Source organism: Pseudophryne corroboree, chromosome 5, assembly GCF_028390025.1.
Source record: "Pseudophryne corroboree isolate aPseCor3 chromosome 5, aPseCor3.hap2, whole genome shotgun sequence".
Lineage (NCBI taxonomy): Eukaryota > Metazoa > Chordata > Amphibia > Anura > Myobatrachidae > Pseudophryne > Pseudophryne corroboree.
Window position 1 is genome coordinate 681057705 of NC_086448.1, and position 22551 is coordinate 681080255.

General features: G+C 41.9%; 1 protein-coding gene and 1 pseudogene across 5 annotated transcripts in view; both read right to left on the reverse strand.

The window, feature by feature from the left end:
* The window catches only part of CA8 (carbonic anhydrase 8), a 282420-nt gene that overhangs the window by 109835 nt on the left and 150034 nt on the right, over positions 1–22551 (reverse strand). For all 5 annotated transcript variants that reach the window (XR_010177875.1, XR_010177874.1, XM_063923773.1 and 2 more), the window contains exon 5: positions 5693–5755. Coding sequence is in view for 3 of the 5 variants with exons in the window: in XM_063923773.1 (XP_063779843.1) it covers positions 5693–5755 (63 nt within the window). In the remaining 2 variants the exon portion in view is untranslated. The remainder of the gene's footprint in view (positions 1–5692; positions 5756–22551) is intronic.
* On the reverse strand, positions 12682–12799 carry LOC134930626 (5S ribosomal RNA; annotated as a pseudogene).

Sequence of the window (22551 nt, forward strand, 5' to 3'; positions counted from 1 at the left end):
GCCGAAAGTGGCCCGCAATTTTTCGGGCCACCGACAGCATCTCTTGCACGCCCCTGTCCTTTTTTAAATAATTCTGCACCACCAAATTCAATGTATGTGCAAAACATGGAACGTGCTGGAATTTGCCCAGATCTAATGCACGCACAATATTGGTGGCGTTGTCCGATGTCACAAATCCCCAGGAGAGTCCAATTGGGGTAAGCCATTCTGCGATGATGTTCCTCAGTTTCCGTAAGAGGTTGTCAGCTGTGTGCCTCTTATGGAAAGCGGTGATACAAAGCGTAGCCTGCCTTGGAACGAGTTGGCGTTTGGAGATGCTGCTACTGGTGCCGCCGCTGCTGTTCTTGCTGCAGGAGGCAATACATCTACCCAGTGGGCTGTCACAGTCATATAGTCCTGAGTCTGCCCTGCTCCACTTGTCCACATGTCCGTGGTTAAGTGGACATTGGGTACAACTGCATTTTTTAGGACACTGGTGACTCTTTTTCTGACGTGTGTGTACATTTTCGGTATCGCCTGCCTAGAGAAATGGAACCTAGATGGTATTTGGTACCGGGGACACAGTACCTCAATCAATTCTCTAGTTGCCTGTGAATTAACGGTGGATACCGGACACACGTTTCTCACCACCCAGGCTGACAAGACCTGAGTTATCCGCTTTGCAGCAGGATGACTGCTGTGATATTTCATCTTCCTCGCAAAGGACTGTTGGACAGGCAATTGCTTACTGGAAGTAGTACAAGTGGTCTTCCGACTTCCCCTCTGGGATGACGATCGACTCCCAGCAGCAACAACAGCAGCGCCAGCAGCAGTAGGCGTTACACTCAAGGATGCATCGGAGGAATCCCAGGCAGGAGAGGACTCGTCAGACTTGCCAGTGACATGGGCTGCAGGACTATTGGCTTTCCTGGGTAAGGTGGAAATTGACACTGAGGGAGTTGGTGGTGTGGTTTGCAGGAGCTTGGTTACAAGAGGAAGGGATTTAGTGGTCAGTGGACTGCTTCCGCTGTCATCCAAAGTTTTTGAACTTGTCACTGACTTCTGATGAATGACGTATAAGGGAGGATGTTCCTAGGTGGTTAACGTCCTTACCCCTACTTATTACAGCTTGACAAAGGCAACACATGGCTTGACACCTGTTGTCCGCATTTGTGTTGAAATAATTCCACACCGAAGAGGTGATTTATTTTGTATTTTGACCAGGCATGTCAATGGCCATATTCGTCCCACGGACAACAGGTGTCTCCCCGGGTGCCTGACTTAAACAAACCACCTCACCATCAGAATCCTCCTTGTCAATTTCCTCCCCAGCGCCAGCAACACCTATATCCTCATCCTGGTGTACTTCAACAGTGACATCTTCAATTTGACTATCAGGAACTGGACTGCGGGTGCTCCTTCCAGCACTTGCAGGGGGCGTGCAAATGGTGGAAGGCGCAAGCTCTTCCCGTCCAGTGTTGGGAAGGTCAGGCATCGCAACCGACACAATTGGACTCTCCTTGGGGATTTGTGATTTAGAAGAACGCACAGTTCTTTGCTGTGCTTTTGCCAGTTTAAGTGTTTTCATTTTTCTAGCGAGAGGATGAGTGCTTCCATCCTCATGTGAATCTGAACCACTAGCCATGAACATAGGCCAGGGCCTCAGCCGTTCCTTGCCACTCCGTGTCGTAAATGGCATATTGGCAAGTTTACGCTTCTCATCAGATGCTTTCAATTTTGATTTTTGGGTCATTTTACTGAACTTTTGTTTTTTGGATTTTACATGCTCTCTACTATGACATTAGGCATCGGCCTTGGCAGACGACGTTGATGGCATTTAATCGTCTCGGCTATGACTAGTGGCAGCAGCTTCAGCACGAGGTGGAAGTGGATCTTGATCTTTCCCTATTTTAACCTCCACATTTTTGTTCTCCATTTTTTAATGTGTGGAATTATATGCCAGTATCAATATCAATGGCCTACTACTATATATACTGCGCACAACTGAAATGCACCACAGGTATGGATGGATAGTATACTTGACGACACAGAGGTAGGTAGAGCAGTGGCCTTCCGTACCGTACTGCTATATATACTGGTGGTCACTGTCAGAAAACTGCAAAACTAAAATGCACCACAGGTATAGAATCTAGATGGATAGTATACTTGACGACACAGAGGTAGGTAGAGCAGTGGCCTTCCGTACCGTACTGCTATATATACTGGTGGTAACTGTCAGCAAACTGCAAAACTAAAATGCACCACAGGTATAGAATCTAGATGGATAGTATACTTGACGACACAGAGGTAGGTAGAGCAGTGGCCTTCCGTACCGTACTGCTATATATACTGGTGGTCACTGTCAGAAAACTGCAAAACTAAAATGCACCACAGGTATAGAATCTAGATGGATAGTATACTTGACGACACAGAGGTAGGTAGAGCAGTGGCCTTCCGTACCGTACTGCTATATATACTGGTGGTCACTGTCAGCAAACTGCAAAACTAAAATGCACCACAAGTATAGAATCTAGATGGATAGTATACTTGACGACACAGAGGTAGGTAGAGCAGTGGCCTTCCGTACCGTACTGCTATATATACTGGTGGTCACTGTCAGCAAACTGCAAAACTAAAATGCACCACAGGTATAGAATCTAGATGGATAGTATACTTGACGACACAGAGGTAGGTAGAGCAGTGGCCTTCCGTACCGTACTGCTATATATACTGGTGGTCACTGTCAGCAAACTGCAAAACTAAAATGCACCACAGGTATAGAATCTAGAGGGATAGTATACTTGACGACACAGAGGTAGGTAGAGCAGTGGCCTTCCATACCGTACTGCTATATATACTGGTGGTCACTGTCAGCAAACTGCAAAACTAAAATGCACCACAGGTATAGAATCTAGATGGATAGTATACTTGACGACACAGAGGTATGGTAGAGCAGTGGCCTTCCGTACCGTACTGCTATATATACTGGTGGTCACTGTCAGCAAACTGCAAAACTAAAATGCACCACAGGTATAGAATCTAGATGGATAGTATACTTGATGACACAGAGGTAGGTAGAGCAGTGGCCTTCCGTACCGTACTGCTATTTATACTGGTGGTCACTGTCAGCAAACTGCAAAACTAAAATGCAACACAGGTATAGAATCTAGATGGATAGTATACTTGACGACACAGAGGTAGGTAGAGCAGTGGCCTTCCGTACCGTACTGCTATATATACTGGTGGTCACGGTCAGCAAACTGCAAAACTAAAATGCACCACAGGTATAGAATCTAGATGGATAGTATAGTTGACGACACAGAGGTAGGTAGAGCAGTAGCCTTCCGTACCGTACTGCTATATATACTGGTGGTCACTGTCAGCAAAACTCTGCACTGTACTCCTCCTATATAATACTGCTGGTCCCCAGTCCCCACAATAAAGCAGTGTGAGCACAGATATATGCAGCACACTGAGCACAGATATGGAGCGTTTTTCAGGCAGAGAACGGATAAAACTGGTGGTCACTGATCAGTAAAACTCTGCACTGTACTCCTCCTATATAATACAGCTGCTCCCCAGTCCCCACAATTAAGCAATAAGCACAAATATTTGCAGCAACATTAATAAATGGAGAGGACGCCAGCCACGTCCTCTCCCTAACATTTCCAATGCACGAGTGAAAATGGCGGCGACGCGCGGCTCCTTATATAGAATACGAATCTCGCGAGAATCCGACCGCGGGATGATGACGTTCGGGCGCGCTCGGGTTAACCGAGCCATACGGGAGAATCCGAGTATGCCTCGGACCCGTGTAAAATGGGTGAAGTTCAGGGGGGTTCGGTTTCCGAGGAACCGAACCCGCTCATCACTAGTACTCACACATGCTGTGTCTGTCGGATGGCATTCATCCCCTCCTCAGGTCCCAGCTCCCTTTTCCTGCACGGCATATATGATGTCATGCCGTCACCATCGTTGAAGTGACTAAGAGCCATGAAGAGGAGCAGGCTCTGTGCATGCCGAAGAGGCGGGGAAGCTGATGGAGGGACACTGGGCAGGGAGCTGCAGAAGGGACATGGGCGGTGAGCTGTTGACGTGACAGAGGCAGAAATGTGTATAAGGGGCATTGCTGTGGGTATTATGTGTATAAGGGGCACTACTGTGGGCATTATGTGTATAAGCAGGACTTCTGTGGGCATTATGTATACAAGCGGCTCAACTGTGGTTATTATGTGTAAATTGCACTACCTTTGTGGGTATTATGTGTAAGGGGCACTACTGTGTGTCATAACATGAATAAGTGGCACTACTATGTGGCGTAATATGATTATGGGGCACTACATGCGGTGGGCACTACATGCGGTGTACTGTGGATGAGATTGTTCTACTGTGTTGCGTAATTTGAATTGGGGGTACTATTGTTTGGCCAAGTCTCTTTCTTGAGACCACTCTCCTTTTTTTGCATCCAGAGTAATGGCAAAATCCTAGCACTGGCCCTGGCTCCGACTAATGGAAGGGGGGTACTTGGCAGGGGAAATCAGTTCCACCACCTCTCCAGGACCACATTAAGCCCCATGTGAAACCATAGAGGGGAAACCTCCAGTGTGGGGATCCCGCTCACCCTGGTTCCAAGCTGCTTCAGGCCTAGGAATTGTCAGCCCTAGTGCCAACTGCCCAGTCATGCCTAATAAACCACACTACCAGCCTACCCTGAAGTGCACCTGTAAAGAAAATGCCAAATTAAAAAAAACTTTATTGAAGAAAAATAAAAAAAGACTCCCCAGACCCCTCATTCACCAATTTAAAATTGACAAATCCCATGGGAAAGGCCCTTTTCAGTTCATGACAAATTACTTTTCCTTATCGGAGCGTAATAGAGAGTAATAAGCAGTCACTTCTGGACCATTCTGATTGGTCAGAGCATTAAGTCCCAGTATTATTTATTTTATTAACACCGAACCCATCACCCCATCCCTACAGACCCACAATTCCTGGTGTTACTCTCCACATTCTGGCTACTTCACTAGGAAGTAGGCAGGATGCAGAAGAACCACCAACTCTTCTGCGAGTCTGGAGAACCTCCCAAAATATTGGGCGTCTCCTAGATGTTCCAGGAGAGTAGGTAAGTATGTGGGTAGGCCTGCTGCAATTGGCTTCCCCAGCCCTTAAAAATCCTCTGCATATTCACCTCTGCAAAGCAAAAAATGCCCTTTAAACTGTGTCCTATGAAACCTGTTCACTTTTCAATAACTGTGCACTGCAAAATAAAATATTGTTTTCAGCACTCGTCCGCAAAAAGAAAAATCACACTGGTTCTACATACTTAGAAAGCAACACCCTTACATTGCCCACCTCTTCCTCCTGACCTGCAAACATTTCTGCAAATGCTAAAATCTCACTTTCTATACATATCCTCTTTGTAGGATATCTAGAAGCACTTGGCATGGTAGGACCAAAGCCCAAAGCTAATCATGTAAATTATGCACGGTGCATCTGCCATTTTATACATATATAAGGCCCCATTAAAGAAAAACTATAAAGTGCAGAACATAAAGTGTGGAAGCAATAGTCATAAGCATATGATGTGTGATTACATAGAGTGTTACTGTACATACAGTAGAGTAATTTTATTATGCATATTGCTGTACCATGTCTCCCTGTAATTGGTCACTTTCACAAGGCACATGTGGCATCTGACAAACAAAAGACTTACTTTATACTGGATATCCTCAAGAATATCTGTTATGGCTTTTAGGGCTGCGTGTTCTTTTCCTATCTAAAACACAGCCAAATAAACAAGACATTAGAGAAGCAATGACTAAACAGCTGTAATAGAAGATTCATTAATGTAATAAAACTATGATGAAAGACAACAGAGATCTCATGTATACCATAGAACAGTTTTATGTGTGCATTGCTTAGTTCATGAAATCCTTATTTTTCTTCAAATATTCTACATACAGTAGTTCCCAGTTCCCATTTCAAATAAAACAAACTAAAAAAACAGCAACTATAGAATATAGGGCTGATGCAGAGTTAACCGTAAACTGGTTGCTGAGTGTATCTGACCAGCTATTGCACTGTGCGGGCAACACACAGTTATCGCGCTTGACACACTTCTACACCAAAAAGGTGCAATTGGTAGAATTGGGTAGTAACAGGGCTTGCAGTACAATAAAACCCCATACGCACTGGGCGACATTCCCCTCATGAGCAACTAGCGCTACAGTATGGGTGGTCTTCACTTTGCCGGCTGTCGGGATCCTGGCGCACAGTATACCGGCGCCGGAATCCCGACAGCCGGCATACCAACACTTTTTCTCCCTCTTGGGGGTCCATGACCCCCCTGGAGGGAGAATACATAGCGCCACCACGCCCGCAGCGTGGCAAGCGCAGCGAGCCCGCAAGGGGCTCATATGCGCTCGCCACACTGTCGGCATGCCGGTGGTCGGGATTCCGGCGCCGGTATGCTGGTCGCTGGGAGCCCGGCCGCCGACATACACTACTACACCCCTACAGTATATAGCTGGACGCTATATAGTTCAACCGTATAGCGCATACACATTGAACGATATCATTCAGTAACGTCTTACCCCGCACTCCCTCAACGATGTAGTCAAAACTGCAGCTCAACAATGTAGTCAAAACTGAGCTACATGTTCAATAGACTATAAATGAACGTGAACGAGCCACGTTCATCATTCAGGCATACACGCTGGACGATATGAACGATAGATCTTTCAAAAAAGATTGTTATCATTCATAATGTTCAGTGTTATCGCCCAGTTGGAATGGGACTTGAGTGCAAGTTCTTACAAAGGCATCCTAAGCAGAGCTGAACATTATTTTTATTTTATTTTTTTGGGGGGGGGGCGTTTTTGTTTGGATTATTATAGTTTAGCTGCAAGTCTGCACTGACGATGAGGACTAGTAGTAAACTTTAACAAAGGGGTCCATATACAAAGGGAGATAAGGGGCCAAATTAAAAAAGACAAGAGAAAATTCCTGTACATATAGCTTCTCAATATCATACCACCCAACATGACCCTCTAGGGGGGGACAAAATGCTCTACTTCTGGACTTTTGTCTTTATTTATGATTGCCGGGACCTGTGTTGAACAGGTTAGTGGATAAGAAAGGTGTTTCGCCACAGGTGAGGGCAATCATAAATTAAGAGGGAAGTCCAGGAGCAGAACAGAGGGTCATGCTGGGAGGTATGCAATATGTACTAAAGGTATTTTCTTAGCCTGTTAGCGCTAAGAGCAGGCTACAATATGGTACTTCAATAGGAACCTACGACACCGCTAAGTGACCCAGCTATTACTAATGCTGGGCATACACTATACAATGATCTGGACACTATACAATGATCTGGCAGATCAACTGCCAGATCTGGCTGCTTGGAATAAAAATCTGGTAATGGGTGAGAGCAAATGACAATTGACCATTTGTTCCTAAACACTGGAAAAGGGACAAAACCCGTCATTCAGAAAAATTGTTCAAATTACAATTTTAACCAATTTGTATGAATTACATTCTTTGTCCTTTTTCCAGTGTTTGGGAGTAAATGGTCGATTGTCATTTGCTCTCACCCATTACCAGATTTTCATTCCAACCAGTTAGATCTGGCAGATAGTACATAAACCAACAAGTGCACATACAGATGTGGACATATGAAATGCACATAACTTTGCATATGGGCGACTATACTCACATTTTTTTCCACAAACACTTAATAATAATATTATTTATATAGAACTTTTATCCTTATAGGACTCAAACTGGTTTACATTTGCCATGACAACACAAAATACAGAACAAGCTTTACAGTAGATATTAGTGAAATATGTGAGTAAGGGGGACATTTACTAAGCAGTGATAAGAGCAGAGAAGTGAGCCAGTGGAGAAGTGCCCATGGCAACCAATCAGCACTGACGTAACATCTACTGTATTATTTGCATACTATAAAATTATACAGAGCTGCTGATTGGTTGATGGGGCAACTTCTCCACTGGCTCACTTCTCTGCTCTTTTCACTGCTTAGTAAATGTCCAACTAAAAGTCTGTTTTTGAAGAATTCTAGAGTGGAGGCCTCTCAAACTGTGCGGGGAAGAGAGTTCTATAGAGTTGGAGCCACAAAGCTGAAAGATCTATCCTCAGATTAATTCAGGGAGATTCTAGGTGCTCTTAATAGTCCTTCATCTACAGATCGCAGTAATCTTGGGTTATAACCTGTTGGGTTGCTAAGGTAAGTTTTATACTTCTCCCCTCTGGAAAACTCAAGAGTCTGCAAGTTTAGAGCCACTCATGTGTAGTATTATTAAACATATTTTTGCATTAGACCAGATTCTTTACTTCGAGAACAGGAGATTCTTACATTTATTTTGACCTGTCTTCATAAGCCACAGATGTAAAAAGTCACAGGTATCATTACGGTACAAGTACCTCTGCAATACTTAAATACAGTTCCCCATGCTGAGGTATGTTTTGTGAAACTTTACACCAGCCATTGTTAACCCCTTTGATGAAATGAGCAAAGTGCAATAAGGGGCACTTTCATAAACAATCCCCCTATATCCAAGGAACTTGCTTAAGAGGAAAAGAAAAATGTATTTTAATGTGAAAAACATCCTGCTGTATTAACATGTGTTTAGTATCTACAGGCTCAAAAAAAATTTTTTTATGACAATCTATTTTAAAAAATCTTGCCGTGGTAGCTGAGCGAGGCAGTAAGACAAACTTACCGCATCACTGGCCAGTCGCGGCACTTTCTACACATGTATACATTTGCATTGTCGGATCAGTTATTTGCACTGTATTTGAAACACGAACTTGAGTTAAATATACAGTCTATATACTTTAGATTTAAGTAAATGGTTTGAACAAATATATTGTATGAAATGTTCAGGAATTGTATCGTTTTTATACACAGTCTCCTATCTTAAGGGTCTCAAATATAATTGGTAAAATTAAAATAATCATAATAAAATGCTCATTTGTAATACTTTGTTGACAGTTCTTTACAGGCAATCACTGTCTGAAGTCTGGAACCCATGGACATCACCTAACAGAGCCGTAACTAGACTTTTTGGAACCCTGTGCTAGAAAGGGATGTCCTCACCACATTTTTCCAATAGGGACCAGTGTTAATTTTGGCAAGGATTTTCAATTTAGTTTTAGTCTTATTAATTTTCTTAAAATTGGACTAAAGTTAAAGTCTCACTTTAGTCTTTTTGTTTTGCTTTGTTTTAGTCAAAATTTAGTCAGTGGATCTCTTTAGTCTAATTTTAGTCAATGTTTTAGTACTAACTTTTGCATTTTAATGACACTGTAATGGATTTTGCTGAAGAACATTTCTCTCTAATTCCCCTGAGAAGTTTGTATAACTTTAACTATGTGTTTAGTCATCTAGGCTCAGTAGGCTGTACTGTAGTACTCCCATATATCATATACAAATGAATGCCTTAAGTTTGCTAGCACAAACAAGTGCAATACACAATCATATTTTCTTCACAGCAGGTCGATTTATTTTCTGCAAATATCAAGAACACAATTGTTCTTTAAAAATTTCAAAACCTTACCCTACTTAAGTAGTTGAAGTTCACTTCACAAGATTGAAAAAGTAGTGTACACTTTATTACATACTAGTACACACATATCTAATGATAAAACTGAATTATTCTCTCTGATGACCCATGCCCCCCCTGTTGCGACGAGCCCTTGTCACTCAGGTCCCTGCCCTATAACATGACAAAACAAAAATACATGCTTGGCAAAAAGCCTGTTATACAGGAATCACAACTTGTTGCAAGTAAATTTAGGGCCAGAGAGGCTTTGTAAAACTGGATAAAAAATACAGTATTAAAAAATACAATAGATTACTAAAATACAAACTGGCTGATAAATTACAGCACTACCACAAGTAAGTACTACAAACAATTAAGCCTTAAGGGGCATAGTATATAGCTATTTAGCTAAACTGTGTGATTTTTATGACTTACAGTTGACATTACTTACTGTATCTCTGTTTAATTTCAGAAAGGCACTTTTCTCCAAGATCACCCTTGCCCTGTTGCAACGGGCATTTGTCAGGTCCCCATACAGAATTAATGTGAATAGTCCCAAGGCGCAAAAATATATCAGATCTGCAGCTACCTGTATAAAAAGGGCTACCTAACCCTTACATAAAAGATGCAAATAGAAATAACAGGATATAGCGCACAATCCTAGATTTATTTTACCTGTTCTATGCCCCAAAATTGTGTAATATGTTTCACAGAGCAATCATGAACCTCCTTGAAGTGTTTCTATAAACGTAAAAGATTATTTTATAACTTTAGGGTTGGTGGAAGTCAGCCTTTATTTATATTGGTTGGCGGAAACCAACCATAGCCGCTTATAGGACTATCCCAAATGCCGTGGTTGGCGGAGGTGTTCCTTTTCCGCGAGTGGTTGGCAGAAGTGACGTTACACGATGCGGCGTCCTAGTCAATGGAAGTACTTCCGTTTCAAGAGTGGTTGGCGTGGTTGGCTCCTGCTCCACGAGTGGTTGGCTGAAGTAGTGATACCGGATGTCAGGACCGCACCATGTGCGGTGTCCGGAAGTTATGGTAACTCAATATTATAAAGGGATCTTCATGGTGTGCGCTCTCTGGGCCTAATACAGAGTTGATCGCAGCAGCAAATCTGTTAGCAGAGAAAGTTCAATTTGGTTGGGGTGTGTTCAAACTGAAATCTAAATGGCAGTGTAAAAATAAAGCAGCCAGTATTTACCCTGCACAGAAACAATATAACCCACCCAAATCTAACTCTCTCTGCAAATGTTATATCTGCCCCCCTGCAGTGCATATGGTTTTGCCCAACTGCTATAAGAAAATATAACCAGGCGCTAATAAATCATCACCATATCCTGGTGATCAAATTACTAGTATTAAAGTTTGTATACAGATAGTACTATGATTAATAAATATTTACGCTGCAGGAGAGAGCTCGACTTGGGGTAAATCAAGTCAAAAAGAACCGGCACTTAAAAGTCTCCGGTAACACTAGAACACTAAACAAATCCCCTCTTGCGCTATAAATAATATGGTATGGCTCAAAAGTTCAAATAAAAACAAATTGATAATTTCATATAATCTATGTTTTTTATTACGTGAAAAAAAGATATATGTATATATATATGTGTATAGGGTGAACTAGCAGCGCCAAAAAAAATGCAGTAGAAAGTAATTTTTCACAGTATGTCTATGATATACCCTAATGAAATATTTGGTCTCTATATGCCACTCCCCTTTATTTATGGGGCGTCTGCTCGATCTTAGGTAAAACCTGCACTTGTACGTGTGCAGGATGGAAGAGGATTGGAAAAAGCAAATAAGATCAGAGCGACCACGGGTGGTAGATAAGCCAGGAGACTAAAAAGATGTTTTTGTTAAAAAAACAATACAGGGTTTATTTTACAATGAACGTTTAGACAAATTTTGGACATTAAAAAAGGCAACATGCAGAAAATGCTTTTTAAAAAAAATCCGTTAAAAAGTTATCAAAAAAGCATTGCAAAGGACATGAACAATAATAAAAGAGTGACTAAGATAAAGGTAGTGCTAAAAATTCAAGTACTTAGAAGATGAGAATCATTAGAAACAGCTGTGTGTCTAAAATAATATAAAAAAATATGTATGTGGATAAAAAGTTCCGTAAAATAGTAAAAGCAGCTTAACTGAGGACTTCAATAGTAGCAGGAATCACCCAACGCGTTTTGTCTGGTCTGACTTCATCAAGGGGTAGTAAGTATAGTGGGACACATCATCTATATATACCCCTATGGGTAAGGAAGTGATTAATGACGTCACTTCCTGTAATTGATTGACATTTTTTGGAACCAGGATTCAATCATACATGTGCAATTCAAAAACACATAATCAATGTGACCAATATGGAGAGAGGCTGTAAATATAGTACAGCGCTAGGTTAGCGCTAAGAAACAGTGCAGGGAGTCTTTGTAAACCATAAAAGTCCTTTGGTCTCGTTTACTCCGGAGTATGACGCCGATCGCGTCATTTCCGCCCCACTTCCGGTAACCGCGGCTTTCTCCTGCGCATGCGCCGGCCAATGTGAAGGGAAGTGCGGCGGCCATCTTCTCGGAGTCCGTAATGCAGGACGATTACTTGTGCTGGGAGCGGGTGCCGGCGGCCATAATTGCATGGATGATGTACATTCAGTAAGATAGGTCGGGCACGTTCGCATTGTCTCCAAACGGGAAGCCAAATATGTAAAGAGGATGAGAACATGAATCAGTGCATGTAAACAGATTAATAGTCATAAATGGTCCGCATTAGATATGCAGATTCTGCAGACTGGATGTAAAATATACTATGCTATGGTTCATCACCTTAGACTGAGAGACACAAATGCAGTGTTTTTTACTTTGAAAACTGACATCCATACACCATAGTATTTCTCAAGGACATCAAGAGATATACCTGTATTTAGTACTAGAATATAAATAGATGGGTGGAGAGTGGATATGGCATCCAGGGTCAAATTTATAAATATATATGCATATATCATTATAAAGGGAGAAGAAGCTTTTATTAGTTGGAATGTAGAGATGAAAGAGAGCGAGAGGTGTATAGAGAGGTATACAAAGAAAAAGAAGGGGGGGGGGGGGTTTGTAAGAGTCGCACGCCCCTGATCTATTCATTATTACAGCACCCGGTCTTCTTGGGAAGTTCCCTTACCCAGTACTGGCCGGGCCAACACTGCTTGGCTTCCAAGATCGGACGAATTTGGGCATATCCAGTGTGGTATGACTGTAATCTGAGATCTGGGTGGTGGGAGAGGGGGTCCAGAGGTAGGGGAGACAACGCTCCATTTTCCAACCTGGACCTAGCTAGAAAAAGATAAGTGGATGATGTCAGGAGTTGAGGATTGAAAATAACGGGCTTACGTTTATAAGAAGGGAGCTATTTCATAGCCTTCATTCAGTCCGTCCGGATGGAGGGATTTTATTTCATGTATCCAAAACATCTCTCTCTTTGATAGAAGGTTGGAGAGGTCCCCCCCTCTTTCTCCAAGTGACACTAGTTCTAAACCCTTGAACGTAAGTTCCTCCGGGTTAGAGCCATGGTGTTGTAGGAAGTGTCTGGATACGGCATGTGTTTGGACCCGGTTTTTTATGTTTCTTACATGTTCCTGCACACGGATTTTCAGTGGCCTCTTGGTCTTGCCGATGTATTTCATCTTGCAGGGGCATTCCAGGAGGTAGATGACTGAAGATGTGTTGCAGTTGATGAAGTGCTTAATCTTGTACTCCTTAGTTTCGCCTGTGTTCTTGAATGTCTTTCTATTGGGGTTCACAATCTTGCAGATGTTGCAGTGGCCACATTTGAAACATCCCACACATTTGGGTAGTGTGCTCTTGGGAGTTTCACGGTTTCTTAGCATACTTGGTGCAAGGAGGTCCTTTAAATTCTGGGATTTCTTAAACACCACATGGGGTTCAGTTGGTAAGTAGTCTTTGAGAATGGGGTCCATTAGCAGTATGTTCCAGTGTGATTTGAGTGCTTGTTTAATCAGGTTGCCATGTTTACTGTAGGTGGTGATGAATCTTACGGTGTCCTTATTGTTCTCCTTTGGTTTATATTCCAAAAGTTTGTTTCTTTCCAGGGTTTTTGCTTTAGTATTGGCCGCTGCTAGGAGATGTTCAGGGTATCCTTTTTCCTTGAATCTCTCTGTGTAGACTGACAATTGGGCATCACGATCATCTGTTTTCTTGCAGTTTCGTGCGATCCTGGTGAACTGAGAAAGGGGAATATTATTTTTCCATTGTTTGAGGTGGTTGCTCTGATAATGAACGTAGCTGTTTGTATCCACCTTTTTTATGAAGTTCTTTGTAATGACCTCATTTCCTTGGTGGGTCAGTATCAGATCTAAAAACTCAATTTGTTCCGTGTTATTGTTGGATGTGAACTTCAAGTTCATGGTGTTGTCTGATATGTAAAGAAGGAAGTCTTTAAAAGAGGATTCATCGCCATCCCATATGATTAAGATATCATCTATATATCTTTTGTAAAAGATGATATTCGGATTAAAACGGTGATTCGTAAAAATATATTCATTTTCCCAGTGTCCCATAAAAAGGTTAGCGAAACTTGGCGCGAATATAGTGCCCATCGCTTCCTCACGGGGGCTTCCTCAAAGAAGGAAGCCCCCGTGAGAGGAGCGAAACGCGTCAGAAGCAGATCATTGGACCCTTGTACCAGCCTTCTTTGCACCCCCAAATTACCTAATCAGCTAGCGGTAATACCTGTGGACAAACCGGAGATCGGGAGAACATAACCGTGACTGTGGTGTCTGCATACGGCACATAGAGGTGTGGACTCATAGAGCTTGGAAGTCGGGTAAAACACTTAACACAGCAGGCGCCAGTGCAGCGCCATTCCCGCAGCCCGAGACCGCCTCGTCTGGCATTGGATTCTCCCGTGTTACAACAACCGGTGTAAGCTACACGTAAGGCTCCAGTGTGGAGCGATCGTTTTTGCACAATAACATCTCCTTTTACCGAGTGGCAGCTTATAGAGGAAATTCAGTACACAGCAAGGGTGCAAATCACAGCTGGTATTTTGTTTTATATTTCAACATATGGACTGAGTTTTATATATTTTTTGAAAATTTTAATTCTCTGTGCACAGAGTTTACCTAGATCCACCTCCTTTAGATATGCAAAGACATTGTTAGTGATTTTATTGACCGGTCGAATAGTTTATTTGTAAAGTATATATATATACATATATCTTTTTTTCACGTAATAAAAAACATAGATTATATGAAATTATCAATTTGTTTTTATTTGAACTTTTGAGCCATACCATATTATTTATAGCGCAAGAGGGGATTTGTTTAGTTTTGCCCAACTGCTAGCAAATTTGCTGCTGCGATCAACTCTGAATTACCCCCTCTATACCTTGAAAAAAACTATGAAATAGTCAAAACGCGTTGGTAGAGATCCCTGTACACTTCCATGCCACCATTACTGGGTAACTTTGTGTTGATCAGATTTTTGTTATATACGGCCGTTATCCCATCTTTTTTGGTCACATATGTCCCCGTAATATAGATCTGATTGGTGTCTTGTACATATGTATATATTATATGTATTTTAAAAGTCTGTTTTTTAGTCATTGATTCATTGTCCCCTTTTTACATATAACTCCTTTCAAACCCTTGGAGGCACCTATCCATTAGGAACAAAGAAACTGCTACGTGACTGTAATTGCACATTAATATGTGAGTATGGTACATTTATGATGGTGTAATCTGGGTCCATTCATGTGGTGACAGTGTTAAAGATGCCTTTATGTATCCAAGATACCTGGTTGCATTGTGAGTTTTGGTACGCTGTACCTAAGTGTAGTATTATTCAAACTACTGGCTTCCCCTTTTAGGGGTGTTTTCTGTTATAAGAACCTACTACACTATAGATTTTTTCCCCCCCTTTTTTTGAGATTATTTACACTCAAATGTTTGGGAAGGAAGAATCAGTAAAGAATAAAAGAAACCGCTACGTGAATTGAAACACATACAGTATTTTCATGTGAGTACGGTACGTGTGTATCCTGGATCCTTTTAGTATCCACCCCACATAGTGATGGAATAAAAGATACCTTGATGCGTTTTTTACACCTAGTTGCAGTGTGAGTTTCGGTACGCAGTGCCTTCTCATTTTGCGTTCACTAGAATTGATATCTAGCCACACTATTGAGGAATGTGTCCTTATGTGCTAAACATACTACACTATATATATCTTTTTATTTGTTTCTGAGGAACTCTACAATGACAGATGTTGGATACTCTGATAAGGAATTATCGATGAAAAATCAAGCAATCTTCTTTTATGGACTGAGTATTGATATATGCTTATTGGAATAGGATTGTGCGCTATATCCTGTTATTTGTCAGGACCCCTGTTACACTACACACCCACTCGGCAAAAACTTCTGATGTAGGCATTGCAAGTAAATCTAGGGCCAGAGGCTTCAAATTCATATATGTCACAAAGCTCTGTGCCAACCAAAAGTCCATCTCACGTTCAAAATCTGAGATCTTCTGAGATGAAAGCTAATCTTTGTATTTCTTTATTTCCTGTTGAGCATTGGCCATGGGTGGTATGGAATCAGTATGATTTACCAGTGGGCAGAATGTCGGCTGCCCATATCCCAACAGCGGCATCCCACCCGCTAGAATGCCAGCAGCGGGGCAAGCACAAAGAGTCCCCTTGCGGGCTCAGTGGCTCGCTGCACTCGACACAGAATCTATTCCCACACTATGGGTGCCATGGACACCTACGAGTGGGAATAATCCTGTTTTGCTGGGACTCTGGCTGGTGGCATTGTCGGCTGTTGGGATTCCAGCATCCATATCCTGACCGCCGGTATACCGACAGCTGGCAAACTGAATGCATCCCTGTTTTGACAGTGAAGATGCCAACTTGGTGGACAAAAACCTAAATCGTGGTCGCTTTACTCTTGAGGGCACCTCCTCAACACAATCATCCTTCATTGATGCATCTCCATCATCTTTCTTCAATTCATCCTCTCCGTGTTGTGGATGTGGCTACACTGAGGAGGACCCAATTTTTCTGCTTCTTCCAAATGTTCATTGCTTCCATCACCTGTGTTTTCAATGAGTGCATATTCAGCAACTGTTGGGTCAAGAAAACAAGCAGCTGCTGAAAGTGGAGAGAACTTTGCCTCATTGGGAAATAGGATGCTGCTAAAGTGTTGTTCCAGGTTTACTTTCATTTTATTTGCAAGTCCACGCAGGTCTCTGTAAGCTGATACCAGAGAGAAATGGGAGAGGTGAGTAATCGAGTCCAGTAAGCCTCACACATCTGCAACTTGGACCACAGAATCCTTCACATGAAGAAGGTGTGAAACCATCTGAAATGTGCTGGAGCATCTTGTCACACATTCTTTAATCAGAGTAAGGCCACAGAGCTGGCAAAGTTTCTCCATTGCAACTGAAGACCTGCAAAACTGACAACTGGTTTCACCTTTTCCAAGAGACATGCAACAGAGACTTCTTTGTTGACAACCAACTGCAATGTGTGAACAAAACAGGGTGTCTGCTCCACAATGCTTCCATACCTGAGAAACAGACCAAGGACAAAAGACTTAATTATTATTTTAATGAAAAAAAAAATTGTATTTTTATTTGAAATGTAATAATTTTGACACTATTACCTCACTTTCATGTTCTCCCTCACTCGTCTCATCCTCTTCTGAATCTGCAGAGCTTATTTCCTTTTCTTCCAGTCTGAATGCAGCAACCCTGTTGCTCCCATTATCTGTTATGACTGTAAGAATCTTGTTTTCTGGTATTCCCCACATTTCAGTGCACTGGTCAACACAAGCTTTGATGGAATGATCAGTATGTGAATGTGAGATATATTAGAGACTGAGTAATATGTGTTCAAGTTGGTTATGCACAGTGCAAAAGTAACATGCACTTATAGCACGGTAGGAAACAGTAAGTCCCTAGGTTGTCCAAATATCTAGACCAATCGTTATTTTCCATACATTGGCTACTCTATCTTTAAATTTCTTCTTTCATGCTAATAAATGCTATCAATGAGAATGTTAATATTGGTTATTTTATGGATGGTCAGTCTCCTGTCAACCACCTCCATCATGTGAATTAAGTCTTTGTCCTCCACTGTCCAGGCTAGCAGACCAGTACGACCTATCCACAAGGCTAGAGCTATCTCTTTAGTTTGTTGTTGTTTTGCATCTGGATGGTACTTTGAAGCCAAAGCAATCACATTCTGAAGAGTTGTCAGTTGTTTCTCTTTTTCGCTGCCTGTTTTCTATACAGCGATAGTCTCTGGAATCTGAAGGACTAAAAAGGTTTTTCTTTCATATTATTAGTACAACCTATTGATTGAATTACTTCATAATCAGTCTATGTGGACAACGTTCCTCCCCGGATTTATTATCACTATCTGTATTGGTCCGCGTCACTGAATGCCTGAACTGAAATGTTGATCACTCTCTACAATAAACCCCACAAGCTCGCTCCCTAGGTGGTGTGATCCTTGACTCTTTGAACTGTCCTTTTGTTCCCCACATTCAATATGTTTCTACTCAAAACCATGTTATAGTCTGTCACAGATTACATTACATCCAAAAATGTAAACATATCCAAAATATGTTCATATATTTACAAGATGCTACAAAAATTTGAATCTACACACATAATAAGACTCCTCTACTAGTCTCAGACTCCAAACCTGCAAGGTTAGGTATTTCCTGAAAACTCACCTCTTCAGGCAAGCCTATCAACTTCCAGAACCACTGACATAAGCTTCATATGCTATCTAATTACATACTCGGCTTACACAGTCCACCCAACTCCACACTAAACCACACATATCTTCTCTTTCTTCACTTCCACATCCTCCTCTTGACCCCTGGCCAACACTGCTGTGTGACTGGAGTGGATCATAGTACATACAGGCCAACTTTACCAATATGACAGTTTTTCTTGGGCAGTGGTATGTTATTGAAATATCAATCAATCAACACACACAAGACTTATTTACCTTAGAAACACCGAAGGATGGCGTGTCTTCAAGTGTATCTTCAAATTTGTAGTGGTTTTTCCAGCAATCTTAAATCCGCACAGCACTCCATCCTGATTGGAAATAATACACTGTATCTTTCTTTTAGTTTTACAATAACTGAAGTGTGTCACTGCCAGTGCTGCAGTCGCAGGTAAAGGTTTGGAACTTTTCATCATCCTCATCAACATTATTTTGTGTGTTAAGCTGCCTCTGTTGGTGAGCAGGTTGTTCATGTCAGCTAGTCCCAACTTGGCCAACACCACATAATAAATAAATACTGTATATACACATGGCACACTGCCTGTGCGTGCCCCTATATTATATGCTACACTGACTGTATATGTCACAGAATTTATGCATGCCCCTACATTATATGCCACACCAAAATATATGCCACATGGACTGTGCATGCCCCAGCTCACATTATATGCCACACTGACTGGATATGCAACGCTGCCTGTGCATGCCCCCACATTGTATGCTACACTGACTGTATATGCCACACCAAAATCTATGCCACATGGACTGTGCATGCCCCCAGTTCACATTATATGCCACACTGCCTGTGCATGCCCCACATTATACGCCACACTGTAATATATGCCACACAGACTGTGCATGCCCCCAGTTCACATTATATGTCACCACTCTGTCTGTGCATGCCCACAGTTTACACTCTGAGTCCTTACCATGAAATGGAGGTAAAAGAGTGTCCCACTCCAAACTCTCAGTCAGTGCTCTGGGTGGTGCACTGTGCACTGCTGCTCGCTCACTGTTACTGAGCTGAAAACTCTCATCTCCACTGACCACAGACCTACTCTCCACTTTCCACAACCACAAGTCCACTCCGAGTCCACACCACGAGTTATAACCTGTATCCCACTTCCGTCATCCTGCAGTGCTTCCTGGGTATGTTACCCAACTATCGAGAGAACCCGCTCGTGCATGCTAAACTCACCAGGCAGGGGGAGGCCGGTGGGGTCTAAACGCTACAGATACAACTATTTTGTCTCATCGTTATTCGTCAGGACTTCATGAACACAGATTTTGTCATAATTTCCATTGTTTAGTATTTCCTATTTTGGTTATCATTACATTTAAAAAAACCTTCGTCGATGAATACTTTTAGTCTACATTTTTGTTGACGCAATTAACCATACCACAGCAGTGGTCTGGTCTGCACTCAAGTAGCAAGTGACATGAAATTATGACATCACAGGATTTTCTCCTGTAATAGTGAAATACATAGTACTTCTGTATTAGTTGTGCATGCAACATGCAGTTTCCTGGGAATAGAATGGTATCTAGGTCCTTAGAACTCAAGCCTTTAATAACATTTACAGTATATTGCTAAACTTAAATTAAGTCAAACTTAATAATACCGCATTCAGATCGCAAATGCCGGATCCCACCCGGTAAAAGAAACGTGTCCTTACCGGGTGGAATCCGGCATTTGCGCTCCTTTGCTGGCTTTCCGACCCGGCAATATACCGGGTCGGTTGCCATAGTAGCGGGGGTGGGGGTGGGGCGCAGCAGCAGCAGGGGCGGGGGTGGAGGCGGCGCTGGGAGATGAGCTCATCTCCTGCGCCGCCTCTCCCTATGCTGTGAATGGGAACCGTGTCGCATCGACGGCGGCTCCCATTCACACTGCACCTGACCCGGTATTCAACCCGGGTATAATCCTTCTTTTATACCGTGTTGAATTACCGGGTCAGACGACCCGCTAAGTCTTGGAAAGTGCTTTCACATCGCACACTGACCCGTGTCGACACGGCAATATACCGTGTCGATACCGGGTTATTTGTGCGATGTGAAAGGGGTATCAAAGTGCTTACAATGACTGAAATTACATGTGTGAACTTTTTCAAGAATTTATTATTGCTTAAAGAGGCAAATTTCCAGGGAACAAATGAAGGCTAGAAAGCTAGAGGAAAGTCTTGTTGTATAAGGGGAGGAATGGGTGCAGAACAAAAAAATCCTTTAACGGGAGCAGGTAATAAAGATGGATGACAGATCTTAGGCAGCGCAGTATGGTCAAGAGGAAAGTATATTGAGACAAGTCAAGAGATATGTGTTGCTGCAGTTTTATTAAGGGCTGTGTATATGAGAAGAATGATTGCATCCCTGTGAGGGAAGGTTAGGTTGTCTCCCCCTCACCTGCAGAGCAGCGGTGTATGGCTGTCGTGTGTGCAGCATCTAAAGAAGGACTGGGAGCAGAAAGCTCTGAACATGCATTCAAGATTGATGAAAAGCAGTAGCATGCTGTGTGGACATGCCCCCATGATGCCAAGCCATGTGCCCACATCAACGCAAGTTCACACCCGTTTTTGTAGTCACACTCAGGTTGAATGCCTCTTTTCCGATTCTCCAAATCCAAGAAATTATATGTTGAATTTCGAAAAGAAGAGAGAACCAGTGTAGGGACTAACAGAGCAAAAGCAACAGTTTTGCAAGAAATTTAGTTTAGTCACCGCACTCAAAATAGATGGGGCAAAAGTCTGGTTAAGGGGGAGACCAGTAAAAAGCAAATAGCAGTAGTCAATACAGACATTAATGAGCACATTCATAAAAATTATCAAGATTCTTGTGAGAAATACATGCATGTTCTGTAAATGTTTCTTAGATGTTTGTAACAGGATAAAGATATAGACTGGATTTATAAAACATAGGACAGTTTGAGCCATGGATGACACAACAATAAGCTGGGAATGCTTGTGTACAGCAAGTATGTGTAAGTCTACAGTGAGTATGTGCACATGTACAGTGAGTATGTGTACAGTGAGTATGTTTATGTGTACAGTAAGCATGTGTAAGTGTACAGTGAGTATGTGTATAAGTACAGTAAGTATGTGTATGTGTACAGTGAGTATGTGCAAGTCTACAGTGAGTATGTGTATAAGTACAGTCAGTATGTGTAAGTGTACAGTGAGTATGTTTATGTGTACAGTGAGTATGTTTATGTGCACAGTGAGCATGTGTAAGTGTACAGTGAGTATGTTTATGTGTACAGTGAGTATGTTTATGTGTACAGTGAGCATGTGTAAGTGTACAGTGAGTATGTGTATAAGTACAGTCAGTATGTGTAAGTGTACAGTGAGTATGTGTACAAGTACAGTCAGTATGTGTAAGTGTACAGTGAGTATGTTTATGTGTACAGTGAGTATGTTAATGTGTACAGTGAGCATGTGTAAGTGTACAGTGAGTATGTGTATAAGTACAGTCAGTATGTGTAAGTGTACAGTGAGTATGTGTATAAGTACAGTCAGTATGTGTAAGTGTACAGTGAGTATGTTTATGTGTACAGTGAGCATGTGTAAGTGTACAGTGAGTATGTGTATAAGTACAGTCAGTATGTGTAAGTGTACAGTGAGTATGTGTATAAGTACAGTCAGTATGTGTAAGTGTACAGTGAGTATGTGTATAAGTACAGTCAGTATGTGTAAGTGTACAGTGAGTATGTTTATGTGTACAGTGAGTATGTTTATGTGTACAGTGAGCATGTGTAAGTGTACAGTGAGTATGTTTATGTGTAAAGTGAGTATGTTTATGTGTACAGTGAGCATGTGTAAGTGTACAGTGAGTATGTGTATAAGTACAGTCAGTATGTGTAAGTGTACAGTGAGTATGTGTATAAGTACAGTCAGTATGTGTAAGTGTACAGTGAGTATGTTTATGTGTACAGTGAGTATGTTTATGTGTACAGTGAGCATGTGTAAGTGTACAGTGAGTATGTGTATAAGTACAGTAAGTATGTGTATGTGTACAGTGAGTATGTGCAAGTCTACAGTGCGTATGTCCACATGTACAGTGAGTATGTGTAACTGTACAGTGAGTATGTTTATGTGTACAGTGAGTATGTGTATAAGTACAGTCAGTATGTGTAAGTGTACAGTGAGTATGTCAACTTACCAGCATGTTTAAAGTTATAACACCCCATGGGTAAAATGCTG